Source organism: Ambystoma mexicanum, chromosome 9 (genome assembly GCF_040938575.1).
Source record: "Ambystoma mexicanum isolate Mex_15411 chromosome 9, UKY_AmexF1_1, whole genome shotgun sequence".
NCBI classification, from domain to species: Eukaryota; Metazoa; Chordata; class Amphibia; order Caudata; family Ambystomatidae; genus Ambystoma; species Ambystoma mexicanum.
Genome location: NC_090931.1, coordinates 1,420,046,009 through 1,420,066,166, shown reverse-complemented (window position 1 = coordinate 1,420,066,166; position 20,158 = coordinate 1,420,046,009). Strand labels below are relative to the sequence as shown.

The 20,158-nt window shown below is 43.4% G+C and overlaps 1 protein-coding gene across 4 annotated transcripts in view; it reads left to right on the top strand.

The window, feature by feature from the left end:
- The window catches only part of TNS1 (tensin 1), a 2,137,091-nt gene that overhangs the window by 1,642,636 nt on the left and 474,297 nt on the right, over positions 1-20,158 (top strand). For all 4 annotated transcript variants that reach the window (XM_069616815.1, XM_069616816.1, XM_069616817.1 and 1 more), the window contains 4 exons: positions 4,120-4,169; positions 14,724-14,898; positions 17,168-17,218; positions 19,736-19,858. In XM_069616815.1, coding sequence (XP_069472916.1) covers positions 4,120-4,169; positions 14,724-14,898; positions 17,168-17,218; positions 19,736-19,858 — 399 coding nt within the window. The remainder of the gene's footprint in view (positions 1-4,119; positions 4,170-14,723; positions 14,899-17,167; positions 17,219-19,735; positions 19,859-20,158) is intronic.

Here is a 20,158-nt window from a genome sequence, read left to right as displayed (position 1 = left end):
GTCTCACCAACAGGTGGGAGCTATTCACTATGCTTGGACTCCGGTCCCTCAAGCACGTTCAACCAAAAGCATGCTAGGTCCATGATTATGGTGAAAGGCGCTATAACGCACGACAAAATCAATGAATACATGAATGCTGCTATTGTGCAAGTTAAGCCCCTCTTTCGCAGGGCAAGAGGATAGATGAGACGTCACACTCATGTAGTCATTGTCCCCAACAATGTTGCTATGCCGTGTGGAGTTTCGTAATGGTTTTAGCCCAATAGAAACGTGTATACAGAAAAATGTACTGTGTCCACCATCCTCACCTTCTGCACCAAACATGTCAGTAGATGGGAATTCATTTAAATTACTAGTGCCTGTGATCAAATGGAAATCCATAGTCCTGTGGGAATGGCTATAGAATGCAATGGCTAAATCCAGTTAGCCATCAGGGGCCAGATTGCAGCAACTGGAAATCCATAATCCAGTGTGAATGGCTTTAGAATGCAATGGCTAAATCCAGTTAGCCATCAGGGGCCAGATTGCAGGAACTGGAAATCTATAGTCCTGTGGGAATGGCTATAGAGTGCAATGGCTAAATCCAGTTAGCCATCAGGGGCCAGATTGCAGGAACTGGAAATCCATAGTCCTGTGGGAATGGCTATAGAATGCAATGGCTAAATCCAGTTAGCCATCAGGGGCCAGATTGCAGGAACTGGAAATCCATAGTCCTGTGGGAATGGCTATACAATGCAATGGCTAAATCCAGTTAGCTATCAGGGGCCAGATTGCAGGAACTGGTAATCCATAGTCCTGTGGGAATGGCTAAAGAATGCAATGGCTAAATCCAGTTAGCCATCAGGGGCCAGGTTGCAGGAACTGGAAATCCATAGTCCTGTGGGAATGGCTATAGGATGCATTGGCTAAATCCAGTTAGCCATCAGGGGCCAGGTTGCAGGAACTGGAAATCCATAGTCCTGTGGGAATGGCTAAAGAATGCAATGGCTAAATCCAGTTAGCCATCAGGGGCCAGGTTGCAGGAACTGGAAATCCATAGTCCTGTGGGAATGGCTATAGGATGCATTGGCTAAATCCAGTTAGCCATCAGGGGCCAGGTTGCAGGAACTGGAAATCCATAGTCCTGTGGGAATGGCTAAAGAATGCAATGGCTAAATCCAGTTAGCCATCAGGGGCCAGGTTGCAGGAACTGGAAATCCATAGTCCAGTGGGAATGGCTATGGAACCAATGGCTAATTCCAGTTTAGCCATCAGGGGCCAGATTGCAGGAACTGGAAATCCATAATCCAGTGTGAATGGCTTTAGAATTCAATGGCTGAATCCAGTTTAGCCATCAGGGGCCAGATTGCAGAAACTGGAAATCCATAATCCAGTTGGAATGGCTTTGGAATGCAATGGTTAAATGTAGGTCTTGTGCATTTTTGTTTCCAATGTCATTTATTGAACAGTTGCATGATATACTTTACTTTTCTCATTGCGATTATGCGAGTAATTGGGTCATGTCATTTAATGTTCCCATTGTGTTTCAGTGAGGAGATGGGTCAGGTGTTTTGTTGTTTCCAGTGTGGTTTATTGAGGAGTTAGATCACATTCTTGTTGTTTCCAGTGTGGTTTATTGAGGAGTTGGGTTAGGTGTTTTGTTGTTTCCAGTGTGGTTTATTGAGGAGTTGGATCATATTCTTTGTTGTTCCCAGTGTTTTTCTTTGAGGAGCTCTCTTATGTCCGCTGTTGTCCCCAATGGTTTTCTGTGAGGTTTTGGTTCATGTGCTTTATTGTTTGCAGTGTCTTTCTTTGAGGATTTGGGTCATCTATGTTATTGTTTCCAATGTGGTTTCTTGAGGGGTTGAACATATGGTTTAATGTTTCAAATGTGTTTAGGGGAGCAGCTGTATCACGCCCTCTATTGTGCTAAATGTTTTTGTTTTTTTTCCGCGAGGAACTGCTTCATATATTTCATTTTTTCGAATGTTTTTCCTGAGGCATTGGACCATAACCTTATTTTTTCCTCAGTTTGCTGCAGTGAGGAATCAGGTTGTGTGTTGTATGGGTTCCAATGCATCTCAATGATGAGGGAATCTTCTTCCTATTGTTCTCAAAGTGTTTTGATAATGATTTGGAGTATTTTCTTTTTTGATCACAATTTTTTACAGTGAAACTCCACACTGCTGCAGTGATTAGTTTCCTTAAATTGGTTGTTGTCCCGATTTGTTGAAGTGGAACGTTGCACGGATAGTGAGGGGTAAGATAATGTTCATCATTCTTTCCAAACATATTTTTGTGAGTAGGGTGGTTGTATCTTAGATAAGGAATTGGATATGGCTTAAAGGTATTTGAATCCTAAAATCATTTGAATGACGAGTTGGATAATTATCCTCAATGTGCAAATTAAATAGATCATCAATCTATTCAATATGTGTGCCCAAATGTGTTTTTCTTCAGGGTGATAGTAGGTTCCTTCAAACTTTACAAACTACATATCAGAGGCCCTTTTGGTCTCTTTTAACAATCTGTTGCAATTTAGATATCCATTTTCTGAAACATGATTATGTTAACTGATATGAAAGTCTCAAGTGATCATCTTTCTAGACCTTCAAGTGTCTTGAACTCAGTTTTTCAATTTATCTATCCCTGATTATTAGAATTAAATGCAACATCATTGTTATCCCTGACTCCCATGTGCTGATATTTGTCCTCTCTAAGATAAGGAGAGAGCGTCTTGAATTAGATGTGAGTCCCAGGCAAATATCCAAGACGATGTGCCTGTATTCGGAGGCAAAGAATGATGACATTCTTTACCATTGTCTGGAAGCATCTTTTACCAATATTGGCCCACTAATCACTTTTTGCAGACATCACTCTAGAAGCCTATTGAAAAGGCATTCCTCTATCAATGTATCTAGCTTCTCCATGTATCTTTCTGGGGCTTGTGTTTGAACACTGCATGCTTGCTGTCAGGTTACACCAGCCTGCAAGCTTTAAGATCCCTGTAGTCTATCCACTAATTGTCTCAGTAATACACATGCTGCTGGGTTGGAGAAGTATACGCATTTTTGAGTCACAGAAAATCGCACGCTGTAAGAGCAGATCAATCGGGGGAATAAGTAGGAGATCCGTTTTATTTGGGCACTGTTGGATCACATTGAAATGTTAAATGTTCTGTTCACTGTTTAGGTCCAAATAATCTTCATTTGTCCTTTTGGGGATCAAAGAAATGTTCACATTGTGAGGTTGAATGTATGTATGTGCTGACTGGTGCAGGTAATCTGTTCAAAGAAGTAATTCACTGATCGCCCTGCTATATACATTTTGGGGTCAAAATCTACTCACAGTTTGGTGACCTTATTCTTTGCACTGCTGTTTTAAAGACATGTCAACACTGTTTTATTCTGTAAATGGGTTTCCTTTGTGTCTCATTGTTTGTCCCCATATTTCTACACATATATATATCAGTATTTCTTTTGAATTAAATCCAAGGAACAATAACTGTATTCTGGGCTCTTGGTCTTCACAAAGTACATTTGTTTTTGATGATCTGACACTGAGATGTAGATGGCCTGAGTTTGTTGACATTTCTGCTAACATGTGCACCCCGGTCAGGTCTTTAGCCACATTTACCGGTGCTAAAACCAGTACGTTGTGGTTATTGTCAGTTCTCCTTGATGTTTCAAATTCTCTATTGACTTGGCCCTTCAATTTAATCTAAGTAATTTGTCAACTTTGCCAAACAACATTTTATTAGCTATCTTTTTTGAGATTTCATGTTTTGCAAATAATCAATGTTATTGGCTGTGTGAAATCATCAAATCAAGGTGAGTGTGAGTAGGGATTGGTGTTGCAGATGCCCTGTTTCATGTGAGGAGGGTCCATGTCACTTTGTATTTGTCATTGAATGTTCAGAGATTACATTTGGTTTTGTTCCTAAGATTTGCATACCACAGTAGTGACTCGCGTCAGTGAATTTCACATTGTGCAATCATCGGATAAAAGGGAAATTCAAATAGACAGCTCTTTGCAAATTGATTTAGATGCTGTGTTTTGCAAGACAAGATGTGTTTACGCTGGGAAAAGTGACAAAGACATATGAAGTCTTAATTATTTTTTTTTTTTGCTTCTTCCCAGGGTTCCACAAAATCTCCCCGGAGTGTGCAGTCACATCGCCGACCTTCCAGGTACGAGAAAAGGTTGCACGCTGTTCCTAGTGCCTTTTTCATGCCCAGAGGTCTTGGAGTCGCATTGGTGACAGGGATGCAAGCAGTGGTACCGGGCTTCTTTTGGAAATCTGTTGCCTCCTGAAATGTATATGATTGGGACAGGGCACGCCCTTACTAAAGGTTGCTGTGACAAGGATGGGGCATATAACATCAGTGTTACATATTGTGCTGACGTGGACAGGGCGTAACATCATATTTAAATAGTCTGATGAGATGAACGAGTTCCATAACAGCATCATCCCCATTGGAGATCACATGCAAGGGATGAGGCTGATCTGATGTGGGTGATAAAGTAGACCCTAGTCTGTTATAAAGGCACAGGGATCATTAATGCAGTGTAGTGTGGCATCCTTGTGGTTGCAGCATTGGGTCATTGACCTGAACATTGATGTGAAATGTCCTTTTTTTTCACATTGGTGTCTCCCTTAATGCATGTCATCTTGCTTACCATGCTGCATGCCATCTTCCACTTCTTGATAGTTATAATCAATGTAGAATCTGTATGTAAAAACCAAACAAAATCAAACAATATGTAGCATGTAGTGGGATGAGAACATTGTTTCATTGAAACAACAGTTGGAATGATTCTGCACCTGGTTTAGCTGGCCATATTGGTGTTAAATTAAAGTAATTCATTATGATATGTAATTGCTGCAGGTGCACCTATAAAAGGTGGTAAAATACCTTATGCCAGTATTTCGAAAAGAATTACAGGTTTGCAAATTGCATTGAAGCACAATTCATCCCGAAAGACTAACCATGTCACAGTGAAATAATGAGCCCAGCCAACACATGTATTAATACAAAGGTCTTTTCAAGGCATATATTGACATATTGTATAAGCTAAAGAGAATCAGTGGAATGCCACTCCTTTACAGCGGAATGAATTGGGTGTGAATGTTATCCCAATATTCACTTGAACTAAATCTCAGTACAATGTGATTACAATGCCAACTATCAATGGTTTTCTTTAGTCTATAAGGAAGTGGTCCCGGTGAAAGAATTTGAAATCAAGTTTTTATAGCGGAACAATATTAATTACTTGAACTAATTTGAATCTCCTTCATCAACCTCCAAGGTCTATCCATATATACAAACATTGATCATGACAGAGATTTTCCTCAGAAAGAAAAATCAAGTTGGTGTTTCAGTATAAAATAGAAATTCATCCTTTCTCAAGTGCATTAATCAGCCAAGACAATCAAGTAGAGTACAATGAATCAACTTTCTGTATGTTTTAAATCATTCATGAGACTCACATGATGTATATTTAAAAACAAAATCTAGCATATATCTTGGAAAAGACCCGTTGGGTCGAAACACGTGTTGGCAGGGCTAATTATTTCACTATTCCTGTTGCCTCCCCACCCCTGCAAATCACCCGAGTTCCCCCCGCCCCCACATACCTACTGTACTGGAGCCTTGCGCTTCGGTCCCTGAGCTCCTCTTGTCTGGGCACCATTGAAATAGAAAAGGGACTGTGACCCATTTCGGATGAGAGCGGCCATTTTGGATCATGTTTTCCATGGCTGCTGTCATCTGAAAGGCCCTTTTCCATTTCAATGGATTCAGACATTTTTGTAACTTTTTTTTCTCAAACGGGAGATGGGCTTGTAGTGAGCTAATCTACTGTCAGAAGTGTGCTGTAGCACCGTGAACCTTTTTTTGTGCTAGATGAAATTATAGTAATGATCTTAAACCAAATAATTGGACAGACCCAAAGAATATGGCAATGTACTACTTGATTATCAATTCCATAAAGCCGGGTAGCTGGCAGACATCAGACTGATACATGCACTCTCACAAACTTGATTGCATGGACGTCTTATACCCCAATATGTCTCATCTATGGCGTCATTCTATGTGGCAAATAGAAAACATATCAGGGGATGGGATTAGTTAAGGGGAACATATCTACTTATAGAACATATAAGGATTAGTGCATCATTGGCTACCCCTTGTCTGTAGGGCACACCTTGAAATATCTCTAAATACGTATAGTACTGATTATAGTGGACATAACAACAGTGGAATGGTTTCTGCAACATTGTATGTTAGGCTGTCCCCCAACCCCACTGATCGGCTGGCATACTATCCCAACCTTGGTCTTTTGGCCCTGTTGCACCACGTAGGGGAAACAAAACCTAGATGTTTAAATCCCATCAGACTTCTCCCCATTTTCCCAATTAGTCCATCATCTCTCAACAGTAGACTATCAGCCAAAGTATTCCGTTTGTAGTTGACCTTGTGCCTGCTCACTGTCCTGGAACATTCAAGGGATTGTGAGCACACCACTATCTCAGATTAAGGCTCCAATGAATAGCCATTGTTATCGACTTCTAAGTCGCATTATAACCTTTCATTTACTGGTATTTGTTTAATTATGCAGGGTGTTGTTGCTCCTCTTGGCCTCTAGAGACTTGCTCACTCTCTCTCATATGAACTTTGTACACTTCTAATTTACCAACAGTTTGGCTCCCACATGTTTCCATCTTCTTCCATCTATGACGAATGTCCCACATTCAGAGCGTATCCATGTACTCCCTTTGTGCTATGTGCTTACCCTTTGAAAATAGCATTGTTATCTCGGGGCCCAACCTCGACCCATTGTCGGCTCTGCACACAATGCTGTTTTCCTGTGTATCCTGTTCCTACTGCCTGTCTCTCAGGAAGGATGGTTATGTGCAATGTGAGCCATCGTCCATTTTCCTAATGCGGCTGTCCTTCCTATGTCATGTATTCCTCTATAGCAAGCTTCTATATGTTTTCTTTCTACCGTGTGTTACTGCGTATTTACAGTTATTGGTCAGTAAGTTACTTCATCTTCTTTAGATACATGATTACTTTAACTTTAGGTACATTGATATATTGATTGATTGAAGCACGTATAAACACGCACACAATGAACCAAATCGAATCCTGGTGCAGATGGACTGTGTCATCAAATAGAATGTGAAGATCAATCACATGACAGTAGTAATACTGAGGTCACAACAAAAGAATACGTTATTTGAAAAGATGAGTTTTTCAGCCTGCTTGGAATGTTAAAAGAGAATCCATTTATCTTAGCTTCAAGGAAAGACGGTTCAACAATCGGGGACCAAAGACTGAGAATCAACAATCTGCCCTAGAAACACATTTTGTCCTGGGGATAATACGTACAGATTTATCTTCCGACCGTAGGGCCTGAGTGGGATGGTATAAATTCAACATATTCCTCACATAGCTTGGAGCCAGACCATGTTAGTCTTAGTGATTCAGTTACATTGTTACTTAGTATTCTCACATCGTTTCAGCAAAGGTTCATATATCTTCTTCTTGACCTCAATTTGTCTTCATTAGATTTCACTTTACGGTCCGTCCATAATATTCATTCATGCATTTTTCCATGCAACTCCTTCCACACTTTCAGTGTGAGGGTACATCCTGTACGGCTGTCCGAGTGCATAACGTCTCCCGACACTCGATGCAGTATAGGAACGACGCAGGGGTTCCCATCTATGGCTTTTCTCTGACTGTTCCAATATGAGGGCGGTGAGGGGGTGGGAACTGGCATGATAGTGCCTACCTGCTCCTCTAAAGATAAGGGGGAAAAAAAACTATCCTCACCCCGGTAAATCCTGGGGTGCAATAAGCTGTCACGCCACGGCTGAGGGGCAGACATGGACTTTAACAGGCCACATCCCGAGCTGAGGCCCTTGCTTCGCTCGGGCCTAACAAAGCTCGGGCTAGCAGGCCATTAACGTCCATGTCCACCCCCAGACAGGGCGTGAAGGCTATATTGGGATATGTAGTGCAATTGTCCTGTTTATATTGTGTTGTATTCATTGGTTGAAGTAGTCAACATACTGTGATATCACACAAACTCATTGTGGTATTATCATTTGACTGATAAATAATTTTCATAAATATTTCACTAACAACCTTGTGTTAGTGCAATTTTTTGAAAATCTCTTCCATCATCTGAAGAACATAATTTAGGCAATTTAATAAGATTAATTTTATAACAGTGATAACGCGCAGAAACATTCTTGCTGTCCTGTGTTGAACTCCAAGAAAGCACAAAATAAACAACCTACCATCATCTGTTCCTTATGAATTAAAATGTCACAGGAAGCTATGTTAGAAGAAAGGAATCTGCTCAGTGCTGGCTCAAGCAGCAGGCATTGTGACGTCACAACTTCACAATTCACAACCCGGCTATAACAAGTTATTACAGTTGGTTAGAAGGCCATTCTCTTATTTCAGGTGACTAATGATGACTTTGAAATGGATAGGGAAAGCTGACCGGGATTAAAGCATTCTTAATAAAGTCTTCATCAAGAGGGATGAGGCCCAAAGCATGGCGAGAGACATGGGAGTATCTAAGTAACAATACATGGAAGCCTGCAATAGCTGTATACAAGCCTGAGAACAATCTTCTTATGAGAGCCCAGTTGTGACATCACAACTTAATTGTAATAAGACAATTGCATCATAATTAGAGAGGCAGCAAGCAGAGAGAATATCGGCTGTCACTGCAGCTAAAGCCGTGAAAAGCTTTTCAAACTTCTTGCTCGAAGAGACGTTTTCTGTGACAGATTGCAGTCTATAATTGACAAGGACATTTTTAGGTTGGAATGTTTCATGTGTGCACCGCTGGAGTTGAGCTCATGTGAGAAATGATCTGCAAGTTATTGCATATTTTAAAGCACACAATGACAGTTTCTTTCAATATATTTCATTAAACCGTTTGAGCTATTTTGATGTTACTCATTTAGAGCTGCATGTTTGCTCTTTTAAATCGAAAAGCAGGAATGGGAGAAGTGCTGAAGTGATGAAGGGAAAAGAGTGAGGGACAATGACAAACTACAGGAACTCAGAACAGTAAGCAATATCACACATTAGAGTAACATGTGCATCAGCATCCCTACAAATAAACCTGTTGCCGCCACTTCTACTCCCTAAAAACAGACAAATCCCCCACCTAAACAGAAAAGAAATCTACAGAAACAAGCTAAGAAAGGACATGCAAGATCCTTCCATCTGCTCAGGATTCTGCAACCTTTGCCTCTCCAGATGTTTTCGACTACTACTCCTATGATCCATTGCCATTGACTATGCTGGCTAGGTATAATTGGAGTTGTAGTCCAAACATCTGGAGAACCAAAGGCTGCAGAAACCTACACCAAACTGATTCATAGTTATTTTTCAATAGGTGGCACCAGCAGAGGTGTTCCACAGGAAGTAGTTCTTCTACTATCATTGCTGCCTGATCTGAAAATAACCTTTGAGATAAAAATGCATATTTTAATGTGCATGAATTGCTAAATGCAAAGAAGTATGGATTACAAAAAGAAATCTATTTTAAAGTTAACGTATATTTTACTCACCCCCCCAAAGAAATATGCTAATGGCAATTAGAGTTACATTTGTATTCTATAAACATGTTATATGGAGCCCTACTCCTCAGTGCCATAGGTCTGAACAGTGAGATGCACACATAAGCCAACCAAAAAGAGAAGATGGTGCACATCAGCAAGAGATTAAATCCCACATTCAACGTTTTCTTCCCTTATTCTGCACCCTCTGATTGCAATATTCAGTGCACATGGAGGTGCCAGACTGGTAACGCTTGTGTCCTAATGGCCTATTCCATACTGTGTCCACACAAGGCTGGGATAAATCAGTAAATTGGCTCATGTCTGCGATCACAAAGCCCCACAATTCATGCATGCAGTGACTCCAGTGGTCCCCATTGTGCATTCACACACACACTCAGCGGTGATCGTCTCCCCCTTCTCATCCTTTCCTCTTTTCTCTCCTGATGAGGTCGCTAGACAAGTCCGATCTATGAAAGCCTTGTCAAAGCAGGTTCATCACTGTTCCTCTAAAACCATCAAGGACCACATTGACTCCCTCGCTCTGGCCTTTGCCGATTTCTGCAACCACTCCTTTGCCTCAGGATCCTTCCACTCCCCTCTGAAGCACTCCCTTGTGCATACTCTTCTCAAGAAACCCACAACTGATCCTTCCTGACCAGCCAACTATCGCCCAATCTCCATTACTCCCTTTCTGGGCAAACCCCTGGAAAAGGTGGCCATCTCCCAGCTTAACCTGCATTGTGACTCTGTTGGCTGTCTCCATGACCACCAGTTTGGCTTCAGAGCTTCCAGAAGCACGGAAACTGCTCTCCTGAACATCCGTGAAGACCTGCTCTCTAACCTTGATTCTAACATTCCCTCTGTATTCATTCTATTCGACCTCTCTTCTGCCTTTGACACGGTCAACCATATCTTTCTGCTCAACCGTCTCCGTGATAACCTGGGTATCACCGATCAGGCTCTGGCCTGGCTGACCTCTTTCCTCTCTGATTGACCCTCCCAGGTCATATTGGGGTCCTTCCTATCGTTTCACTCCCTCTCTACATGTGGGGCTCCTCGGGGGTCTAACCTCTCGCCCTGGCTTTTCAACCAATACCTGGCAGCTCTTGCCCACCGCATTGCCATTTTTTGCTCAAATTTCCAGTGCTACGCTGATGACACTCAACTCATCTGCAGGCTGCCCTCGGCCACCTCCTCTCCCTCTCTCATCTCGATTGCCTTACTGCCATTCAGGATTGGTGTTCCACCAATGATCTTTGTCTGAATGCCAGCAAGATTGAGATCCTCCTCATCGGCACACCTTCTCCATCCTTTCCCCTCACTCTCTGGCCGGCCTCCCTTGGCCCTCCTCCTACCCCCACCAGCAAAACTAAGAACCTCGGGGTCATCCTTGATTCTACACTCTCCTTCTCCGCCCACATCTCTGATGTCTCTAAAAAGTCAAACTTTCTATTGCACCTCCTCAGAGGTACTCTGCCCTTCCTCTCCTTCCTCCAGAAGCTCACTGTCTCCCAAGCTCTAGTTCTCTCTAGGTTGGACTATTGTAACAGCCTCTTTATAAATCTACCTGCCTCTACTCTCCACCCTCTGCAACTAATCCAGAACAGGACTGCAAGACTTTTCCTTGGCCTCAAGTCCTGGGATCGTATCTCTCGAGCTCTGAAATCTCTCCATTGGCTCCCAGTGGATGCAAGGATTAAATTCAAAACCCTCTGCATTATCCACAAGGCTTTCTGGGGCCTGGGTCCAAAATATCTTCAGCTAACCCTCCGCAAATGCCTCCCCTCTCGAGCTCTTCGCTCATCTACATCGAACTCCCTCAGGGTCAGTCGTTTTTCAAAGAAACAGGCTGGGGTAGATCTCTGTCTTCGGCTGGGGCCTCCCTCTGGAACAGCCTCCCTGCCACCCTAAAAGTTGAGGTGAACCATCTGCGGTGCCGGAAGCAGCTGAAGACCTTCCTCTTTGCCTCTGCCTTCGTCCCCCCTCTCCCCTGCTGATCTGTTCTCACTTGGTACAGTGCACCTGGCCACCCTCTGTCCTCCAGGCCTAGGTTCCTGCTCACCCTGATACCCCTCCCCCCCTGCACTGCCTCCGGGCCACCCCTTTCACTGGGGTCTGTAGCTGTACCCCTACAGCCCCCCCCCCCTTATTTTTCTTCCTGCACTTATTTGACCTACCCTGTCTGCTGCCTTAAACTCAGCAGTTGCTGGCTGCACTACCATTTTTGTTGCTTTTATTATTTATTATTATTTATTATGTTCTCCTTTTGCTCTGCACTTTCCATTTCTCCCCATTCCTCTCACTTTCTTCCCTCCCCCCTCCCCCATGCACTTGCACGTTCTGAATGTCACTTGGCCTAGTAAGATCATTGTTTTGTTCTCCCCTTTTCCCCTTCCTTACCTTGTCGCGCTCTGAAACACCTGTGTTTGAGCGCAATACAAATAAAATATCAATATCAATATCCATGGCAGTGGCTGTTGCATGTTCATGGGTTCCTCCGTGACCACTGTGAGCCCCCCACTTCACAGAGCACACACGAGAAGCGTGTTCTTGATCCGGGCTCCAGGGTCGCTCTGCAGCGGCCGTGGAACGTCCTCTTTATTTAAAACACGCGCGGCGCAGTTGTGTCACTCCGCTGCGTGTGTATGCCCTTAAAGGGGCAACCACCACAGAGGCCATTATTGCCCAATTTATTTTCATGGATTTTGCAGGTGCAAGATAAAAAAGTAATTCTGCTTTGGTAACGCTGTATGTGGGTGCTGGGCATAGGTGTGTCCATGGTGTGGCCCTGGAATCTGATTGGCCACTCCAGGTGCCACCCCAATATCCTAAACTATGATCCTTATATGCATGTGTGCTCGTACGTCATGCCAACCCTACATAAGCCAGTGCCCCACTTGGGCAACCCCAGTCTAAAGAGTCTGACATGACACTGGTGCTGGGGTCCCGCTCCCAGGGAGAAACGTGACATGCATCATGGCGTATGAATGTGGACATTTTCCAGAGAAGCAGCTAACCCCGAAAGGGATCCAAAGTGGCCCGCTGAGGATGGAGTTTCATGAGAACTGATAAACCGCAGTCCCAGGGGGCAGGCCAGCACGGGGACAGTGGGGCTTGCAATGGGCATTTAATGGCATTGCCAGATAATCGGGTTACGATATGATGATTGCAATTGATATAATGGGCAATTATGTTCAATCTACACTTAAAATGTCATTGAGAATGCAGAATTTTTATGAATCCCAAAATATTTACTGCAAAAACAAATAGAGATATAATTGTTGTCCCGGAAATGCTTGCCAGTAATGTAATCTAGATGCCTCTGCTGGTCCTTTAAAGGCAGTTTACAAATCCGTCATACTTAGAGAGAGAGAAGGAGGGAAGGGAGAGATACACAGAGAGGCCAGAGAGAGTAAAACAGAGATCCAGAAACTGACAGAGAGAGGTAAACGAGAAAGAGAGAGAGAAACCGACAGATATGAGCGAGAAATGGGGAGGGATCAAAGAGAGAGAGAGAAACAGACAGAGAGATACAGCGCGAGAGGCGAGGGAGAGACAACAGAGAGGAAAGAAACAGAGTGATCAGAGAGCTTAAACACAGAGAGAAACAGACAGATGGAGGGAACCTGAGAGAGAGGGGAGATAAAAAGCAGAGCGATTGAGGGAGAGAGACAGAGAGAGAGCGAGAAAGAGAAACAGACAGACACAACAGAGGGAAGGAGAGAGAAACAGAGTGATCAGAGAGAATAAACCGAGAGAGAGAAACAGGCAGAGGGAGGGAACCTGAGAGAGAGGAGCGCTAGAAAGCAGAGAGATAGAGAAAGAGAAACAGACAGAGATGAAAGAGAAATGGAGAGCAATGAAAATGAGACGGAGAGAAACAGACAGAGAGCGACACCGAGAGAGGAGAGGGAGAGACAGCAGTGAGAAAAAGATATATAGAGAAACAGAGAGAGACAATAATGGGGAACAAAAGAGAGAGCGAGAGGGAGTACAAGGAAGCAGAGAGTGACCCGAGAGAAACACAGGAAGGAGAGAGTGCAGAGTGCGAAATAGAGATAGCAATGCAGTAAACTAAATGATAGTACTTTTGAATAGAAGCGATGGGGAAGAGTGAGGTGAAACTGTAATGCGTTTTCGAATGGAAATATCCCATTCAGAAGCCCTGTGTAAATCAGAGCCAGAGAGTGCAGAGATGAGAAAAACATAGCCATGGAAGCAGAAGCAGAGAGACAGAGCGAGCAGGAGAGAGGGTCTGCCTACGAAATAGAGTGTGACACTGAAAGGAGTGAGCGAAAGTGAGACAGGTGGCAAAGAGAACGGTCCACAGACGGAAGCTGAGAGTGTGAGAACGTGTTTGGGCGCGACTGATGAAGAGGAGGAAAGAGAAAGTGCGGGAAAGAGTACACTAAATAACAAGATGGGGGGTGCAACAATAAGGGCGGGGGTGGGGAGAGTGAAACATGAGGGCTTGTTGAGGACAGAAAAAATGCCTTCGCTATTTTGAAGAGTCTGGTGGATTCCAGATTCCCTGTCTATACTTAATTAAAAACATCCACTGCTGTGTTACATTGTCAATGAAACACCTGCTTAACACTCTTAAGCATGACATTTGACCTATTGTGCTTTCATGCTTTTATGTGCCATCATTATTCTCATTATTCCACTGTCATATAGTTTCATTATTAATTGACTGCAAGCCCCACCCTGGATGTTTCAGGCTAATGGCCAGCCTCTCGGCACTATCATGGCCATTAATGGGGATGGTGACTTAAGCTACTAATCGAATGATGTGTTTTTGGCTGGCCATCAGGTTCCATCATGAAAATACATGGATGTTTCTCCGTTCTTGTGCAGTAAGATATGACCAGGAAAACCATTCTGTTCTGAGCACATGAATGTTTTCTATATGCTACAACAATTGTCAGGAATGTTCGAGCCAAGTGGATATGTCTTGGCGTAGCAGCACCCGCACCATAGTTCTCAATCCAATAGTCTTTAATGGAAGTCAATACCCAACTCTGTAGATGCCAACGAGCCGCCATTTTTCCTTGGCTGTCTCATAGCCAGTGTGGGACGGAGCCGATTGATTGGAAAAAGGGTGTGATAGCCATGTTGAATGATAAGCGTTCTTTCTTTTCCTGGCCAGGGCCGTGAGCCTCGTCCATTCCATCATGGAGGACAACTGCGAGCTAGACCTGATCTACGTCACCGAGCGCATCATCTCGGTCATGTTCTGTAGCGGGACGGACGAAGAAGCCTTCAGCAGTAACCTGAAGGAGGTGGCTCAGATGCTGAACTCCAAGCATGGAGACAACTACCTGGTAAGGAGGATTCTCGGGATTCTGGTCCAGTCTAAAGAATCTATGCCCCATGTTAAGTCTTGCACAGGAGTGAGCGACTGCTTGCAACTCTTGATTCAAGACTCCATGCCCCTCCAACCAGGACCATGACATGATGGTCAGTTCTGGTTACCCCAAATTATTTTGGTTAAGATATCATAGGTGCTGTTTCTTTGTTTGCGTAAAACGACTTTCTTTCCACGGACAAGAGTTGCAAGCACAGCTCTTAGATGCATATATGTCCTAAACGAGGTCTGTATGTTTTCGCTGATTTGAGACGTATAGGACTATTCTATGCACAACTCCTAAGCCCTGGGCAGCTCAGATTCTTTTATTTTGACATCTGCATTGGCAGCTGCCAGAGGTGGGACATTCAAAGGGTTAAAAACATGTTGGTTTAGCTATTACATCTGAATCAAACTTATACTTCAGGAAGTGAAACTCTTATTTTTTAGCGGTGGCTGTAGGTGCTTCTGTAGTCGTGGCCTACAATTATTTGTTTGTTTTTTGCATTTATTTGCAGTGCACATAACCCGTAGGTATCTAGGCGCTAGTTTCATTGTGGAAGGGCAGGTTATTTACAACGCGCTAGGTATTTTTTTTTTTTCAAGCGTGGATCCAAGATTCGAACCTGTGTTTGCTCAGCATGGTCTTGCTTCCAAGACCCGCGCGTTGCCACAAGGCTATCCTCCCGTCACGGAGGATTGCTCTGCCATACTGGAGAGTGATGGCATGCGAGGAGGGAGACACCGTATGTGGGTGGTGTTTGTCTATTTACCCTCTGATAGACCACCCATGGCCATGCTATTCCCTAGGGCCATTCGGACAACGACCTGCCCCTTTCCGCCTAAAGCACACCCCGCTGGTGTATTCAAACAAGATGTTAATCAGGTGTGCCTTCAGCCACTTGGTTTAGAACTAGTGTCATTATCACAGCATCTCTGCTCCTTGCACTGATTTCTAATATGTGGCTACCAGTTTTGAATCGTCTATAGGTGTTGGATAGGCATATGCCAGGCACTGCCATCGTATACCCAGGCAGCACCATTATGTTAGCGACCACGGTGTGCGAAGGGGTCTTCTTTCCTCTTTCCCCATAGTGTGTGCATAAAGGCTGTTTCTCTTCCCTGCCTCTCTTCTTAAAGATGCATGCACCTGCGGAGTCTGTACGCGAGTGGGCTAGACACAAGCAGAGCGTGGGGCGCTGACGGTCGAATACCCCGTAATCGACTGTCCCTCAGTATACAAGCTTATGGGCGACAATTAAATCTGTCACCATCCGTGCATGCAAACCAACAACCATTGACACTCTTATTGCAGGGGGTAGTCAGGCCTGGACTCCACATCTCAAGGCTTGACCCTTGGCTGTTCAGGTGATTACACCATAGAGGCTTCATTGGGCAAGACCTGTGCCCACTGAGGCTTTTGGCCACCTTGGATAGCACCAGGAATTCATGTTTCCCCTGAGCTTTCGCCACACGGCTATACTGGCTTGACCAATGAGTGGGTTCTATGTTGTTCCATCCCCGAAATAACCTTGTGTTAGTTTACTTTGCTGAAATAACCACATGGCTTTTTTGAATGAGGGTTCCCCCCCATAAAACTCTACCCATCCACACCACTACCCTTTCTAAAGCCCACACACCCCTAACTGTAAACGTATACTCTTTTTTACTTTAGCACCATAAGGTAATTTTGGAGATGTTAGTTACCACAATGTGATTTACTTTGACAAACAACAGTATACATATAAGTGGCGTGCTCATGCCACAAAATGTGGTTAACTTATAATAACATACATAATGCAAACATGAGGGCCATGCTCCTCCTATCAGAAGTGTCATCCCGGCCATGAGTCCCTGTCACTCAGGCTCGGACTGGCCTATAGGGCATCAGGCCCATGGCCGAACCAAAAACACGAAATGCTTGTGTGGGCCAGTTTTGTTGGTCAAAGCGGGCCACTTTTCTGGCCAATTTGGGCCAGTTTGATGAGTAACTTCACTCTGCGGCTAGTTGTTTTGACCAGTGTTGCTGAATAAATAGTGTTTAAAATGCACAATTTGCATCACACTTGATAAAAAAAAATTCCCCCTTGGTCACTATTAAAACAATGTCACAAAAGGAATGAATTGCCATTTGCAACTGTGGGCCACTTTTCCATTGGTGCCCGAGACAATTGTATGTCCCAGTCCGACCCTGCTGCCCCTGTACAAGCAATTCAGGTTCTCATGGATTTCTGTTTGTTTTCCAGCTGTTCAACCTCTCTGAACGAAGACATGACATCAGCAAACTCCACTCCAAGGTAAGGAGCCCTGCTTGTCAAATTTAAAATCATGGGTAGACAACTTGACATATTCATTTCCCAAGCTTTGTAAAAGCTCCCCACTTGCACATCACATGTCCGTTCACTTTCCCATCCTGTCACTTACAAGTAAGGCCACGTGAACCCCTTAAAAAGTACCTTGCACATTTCTGTTGCCCACTGATTCAAAAGAGGTGTGAGCCGTGAATGTGTGGGTCATTGTTGAGGGGATGAATAAGCCCCCCGCCCCCATCCACCTCCAAAGCACTGCTGTGCCCCTGCTCCCAATGGCAACGACACAACAGAACACTAAGAAAATATCTATTTCAGGCGCAGAAGTGCTGGAAATAAAACATAAATGTGCCTTGGCAAATGGAGGGCGTTATTGACCTCCTCTCAGCCAATCAGAATGTTTAGAGTGCAGTCAAAAACATATGGTAATGACTGCGTTCTGAACATTCTGTCTTCGAAAGGAGATAGGGAAAAGAATAATGTTCCCAGGCATGGTTTATTTTTGGAAGACACTTCCTCTCTCAGAGAATGTAATTCTTGTGTCTGCAACACCCTATTTAACGGCATTAGCATAATTGCCCTAAAACCCAAAACACATTTGACCTAAAACATTTGATCGAATTTTGTTGACCTTTTATTCGGTCAAATGTAATTAAATATATATATATATATATATATGCGGGTGGGTAAGGGTATAGATTAGGTTGAGGGGAAGTGAGGGGGAGCTGCGGGGGGACTCCCCCGGCATTTTAGAGCAAAAATAAAAATCAAATAAATTCCACCAAATGTGATTAGGTCAAATGTTTTAGGTCAAATAGACTCAAACCTATTTAACACATGCAAGATAAAGCTATAATATGGGAAAATATTGATTTCTTGTAGAAAAACGGTTTACTTTTACATGACACCAAATACATGTGCATGTTACATCATGTTCAACCAATTTTGCAATTAATATCTTCAATTTATGAGGACTACCATTTTGTTTCACTACTACAACATAAGACTGCATTTAAATTAATTACTAACTCAGTTGCCTGCTTACTCTACCCAGTGTTAAAGTAACATTTTGATCTCATCACCAACACTCCAAAACAAGTATTAGTTCTACCACTAAGTGCTATTAGCCGTATAGACCCCCGCAGGGTTCATTATCATTTGTGACCGTTTCCCAACTTGTGTCCCTCAGCTTTGTCTTGGGCCATAACTTGGTGGTGCACCGTTATCCTATGATAATGACCCCTCTCTCGACATATAAGGCAGTATGTTGTCCCTTGCACTGTGGGGCCTTACCAGCTCCGATTAGGGTAAGAGGTATGTTGTAGGGCCCTGTGAGTATGTCCACAGCCTGCTCTCTCTCACAAGGGCCTAATTGTTCATCCCTGGGCGGGCATCAAACTTGTGTAACTGTCTGAAACTTTTCTTGGAATGGAACAAAAAGAAATGTGGATACTTTGAGATATTCCTGAACTGGTTTGCCAAGACCTACTTTCAAGAACACTCTCAGACATGTTATGATCGAGAAAGCCATTGGAGGAGGTAGTATGGTAGCGTTAAAAATATATATTTAGAACGTTACCTGTACTATAGGTCTTAGACTGCAGTGATATGTACCTGGGGAGAGTCCTAGACAGCAGAGCCATTGCCCAAGTAGGAATGTACAGGTTCCACAGCAGGCATATACGCCTTAGGTAACATCTATTGATAATCATGTCATGCGAGGTTATCAATGCAGATGATGAAATGCTTCCATGTGCAAATAGGGCCAGAGCATCACGAAATAACCCACTGCACCATACAAGGTCGATATAACATTAACGAATGCCCCCAGAACTGCACGAATTGCCAATAACATGTCAACTTGCATTCTTTTTCTTGTTACCCCAAATACTTGCTTTTCAGTTTTTGCCCCAAAACATAAACCTGCCTTTTATTGAAAATGCACTAATGTTGCCCTGTTGACACAATTTCATTTCGAATGAAAACGTTTCCCCCAAATTATAAACCAGCCATTCTTTGTAGATGAATTACATGTATCCTCAGGGGTGGACTGGCCTATAGGGAACTGGACATTTCCCAGTAGGCCTGTGCACCCTGGGCTTATTTTCTTTGGTAACCTATTTTATTTTCAAATGTTCCCATAGGAAAAGGGTTGGTCTTGCTGGAACTGTGTAATATGGGGCCACTTTGACAATTATGTCCAGGGCCTCGTTCCCAGTCCACACCTGGTTATCCTTAAATATCATCTTGCCCTTTTCATTCTTTCCTAAACATTAATTTTTCAGCTCAAAAACAGGGGTTTATGTTCAGTAAATAAACTGATTTTTTCTGCAAACTTCTTGTAAAATGTACCGAAAAGTACAGACTCAGGAAACATGCCAAGACTCTTAAGTTTATGGAGATTTGCGCTCTCTCTGAATTTGTGTTGCTCACAGCCTCAGGTTGTCTTCTCTAGAGGCATGTAGTCGCACCTCACTGTCACTAACCGTTCTGCTGATGATCCAGGTCCTGGATTTCGGATGGCCCGACTTCCACGCTCCGGCCCTGGAGAAGGTCTGCAGCATATGCAAAGCTATGGACACCTGGCTCAACGCCGACCCACACAACGTGGTTGTCCTCCACAATAAGGTATGTTATGTGCCTTAAGGCGGCATGGGTAATCACACCGCTTCACAGTCACAAGACCCTTCTCCCACAGACAGATTTATGTCAATGCTGAGTTGGCAAACAGTGGTCCATAGTCCCACTCTTTGTACAATTTCAACTACATCCATAGAGTTATATGTTATGTACCCTATGTTATGGATTTTTGCAACATAACAGCATACTTTTGTTTGATTTGTCTACATTTTTGTATAGTAAAAATGATGTTTGTGTTCTGTTCTTAGCACCACAACAGTTTGTATGTATTGATATATGTATTACGTT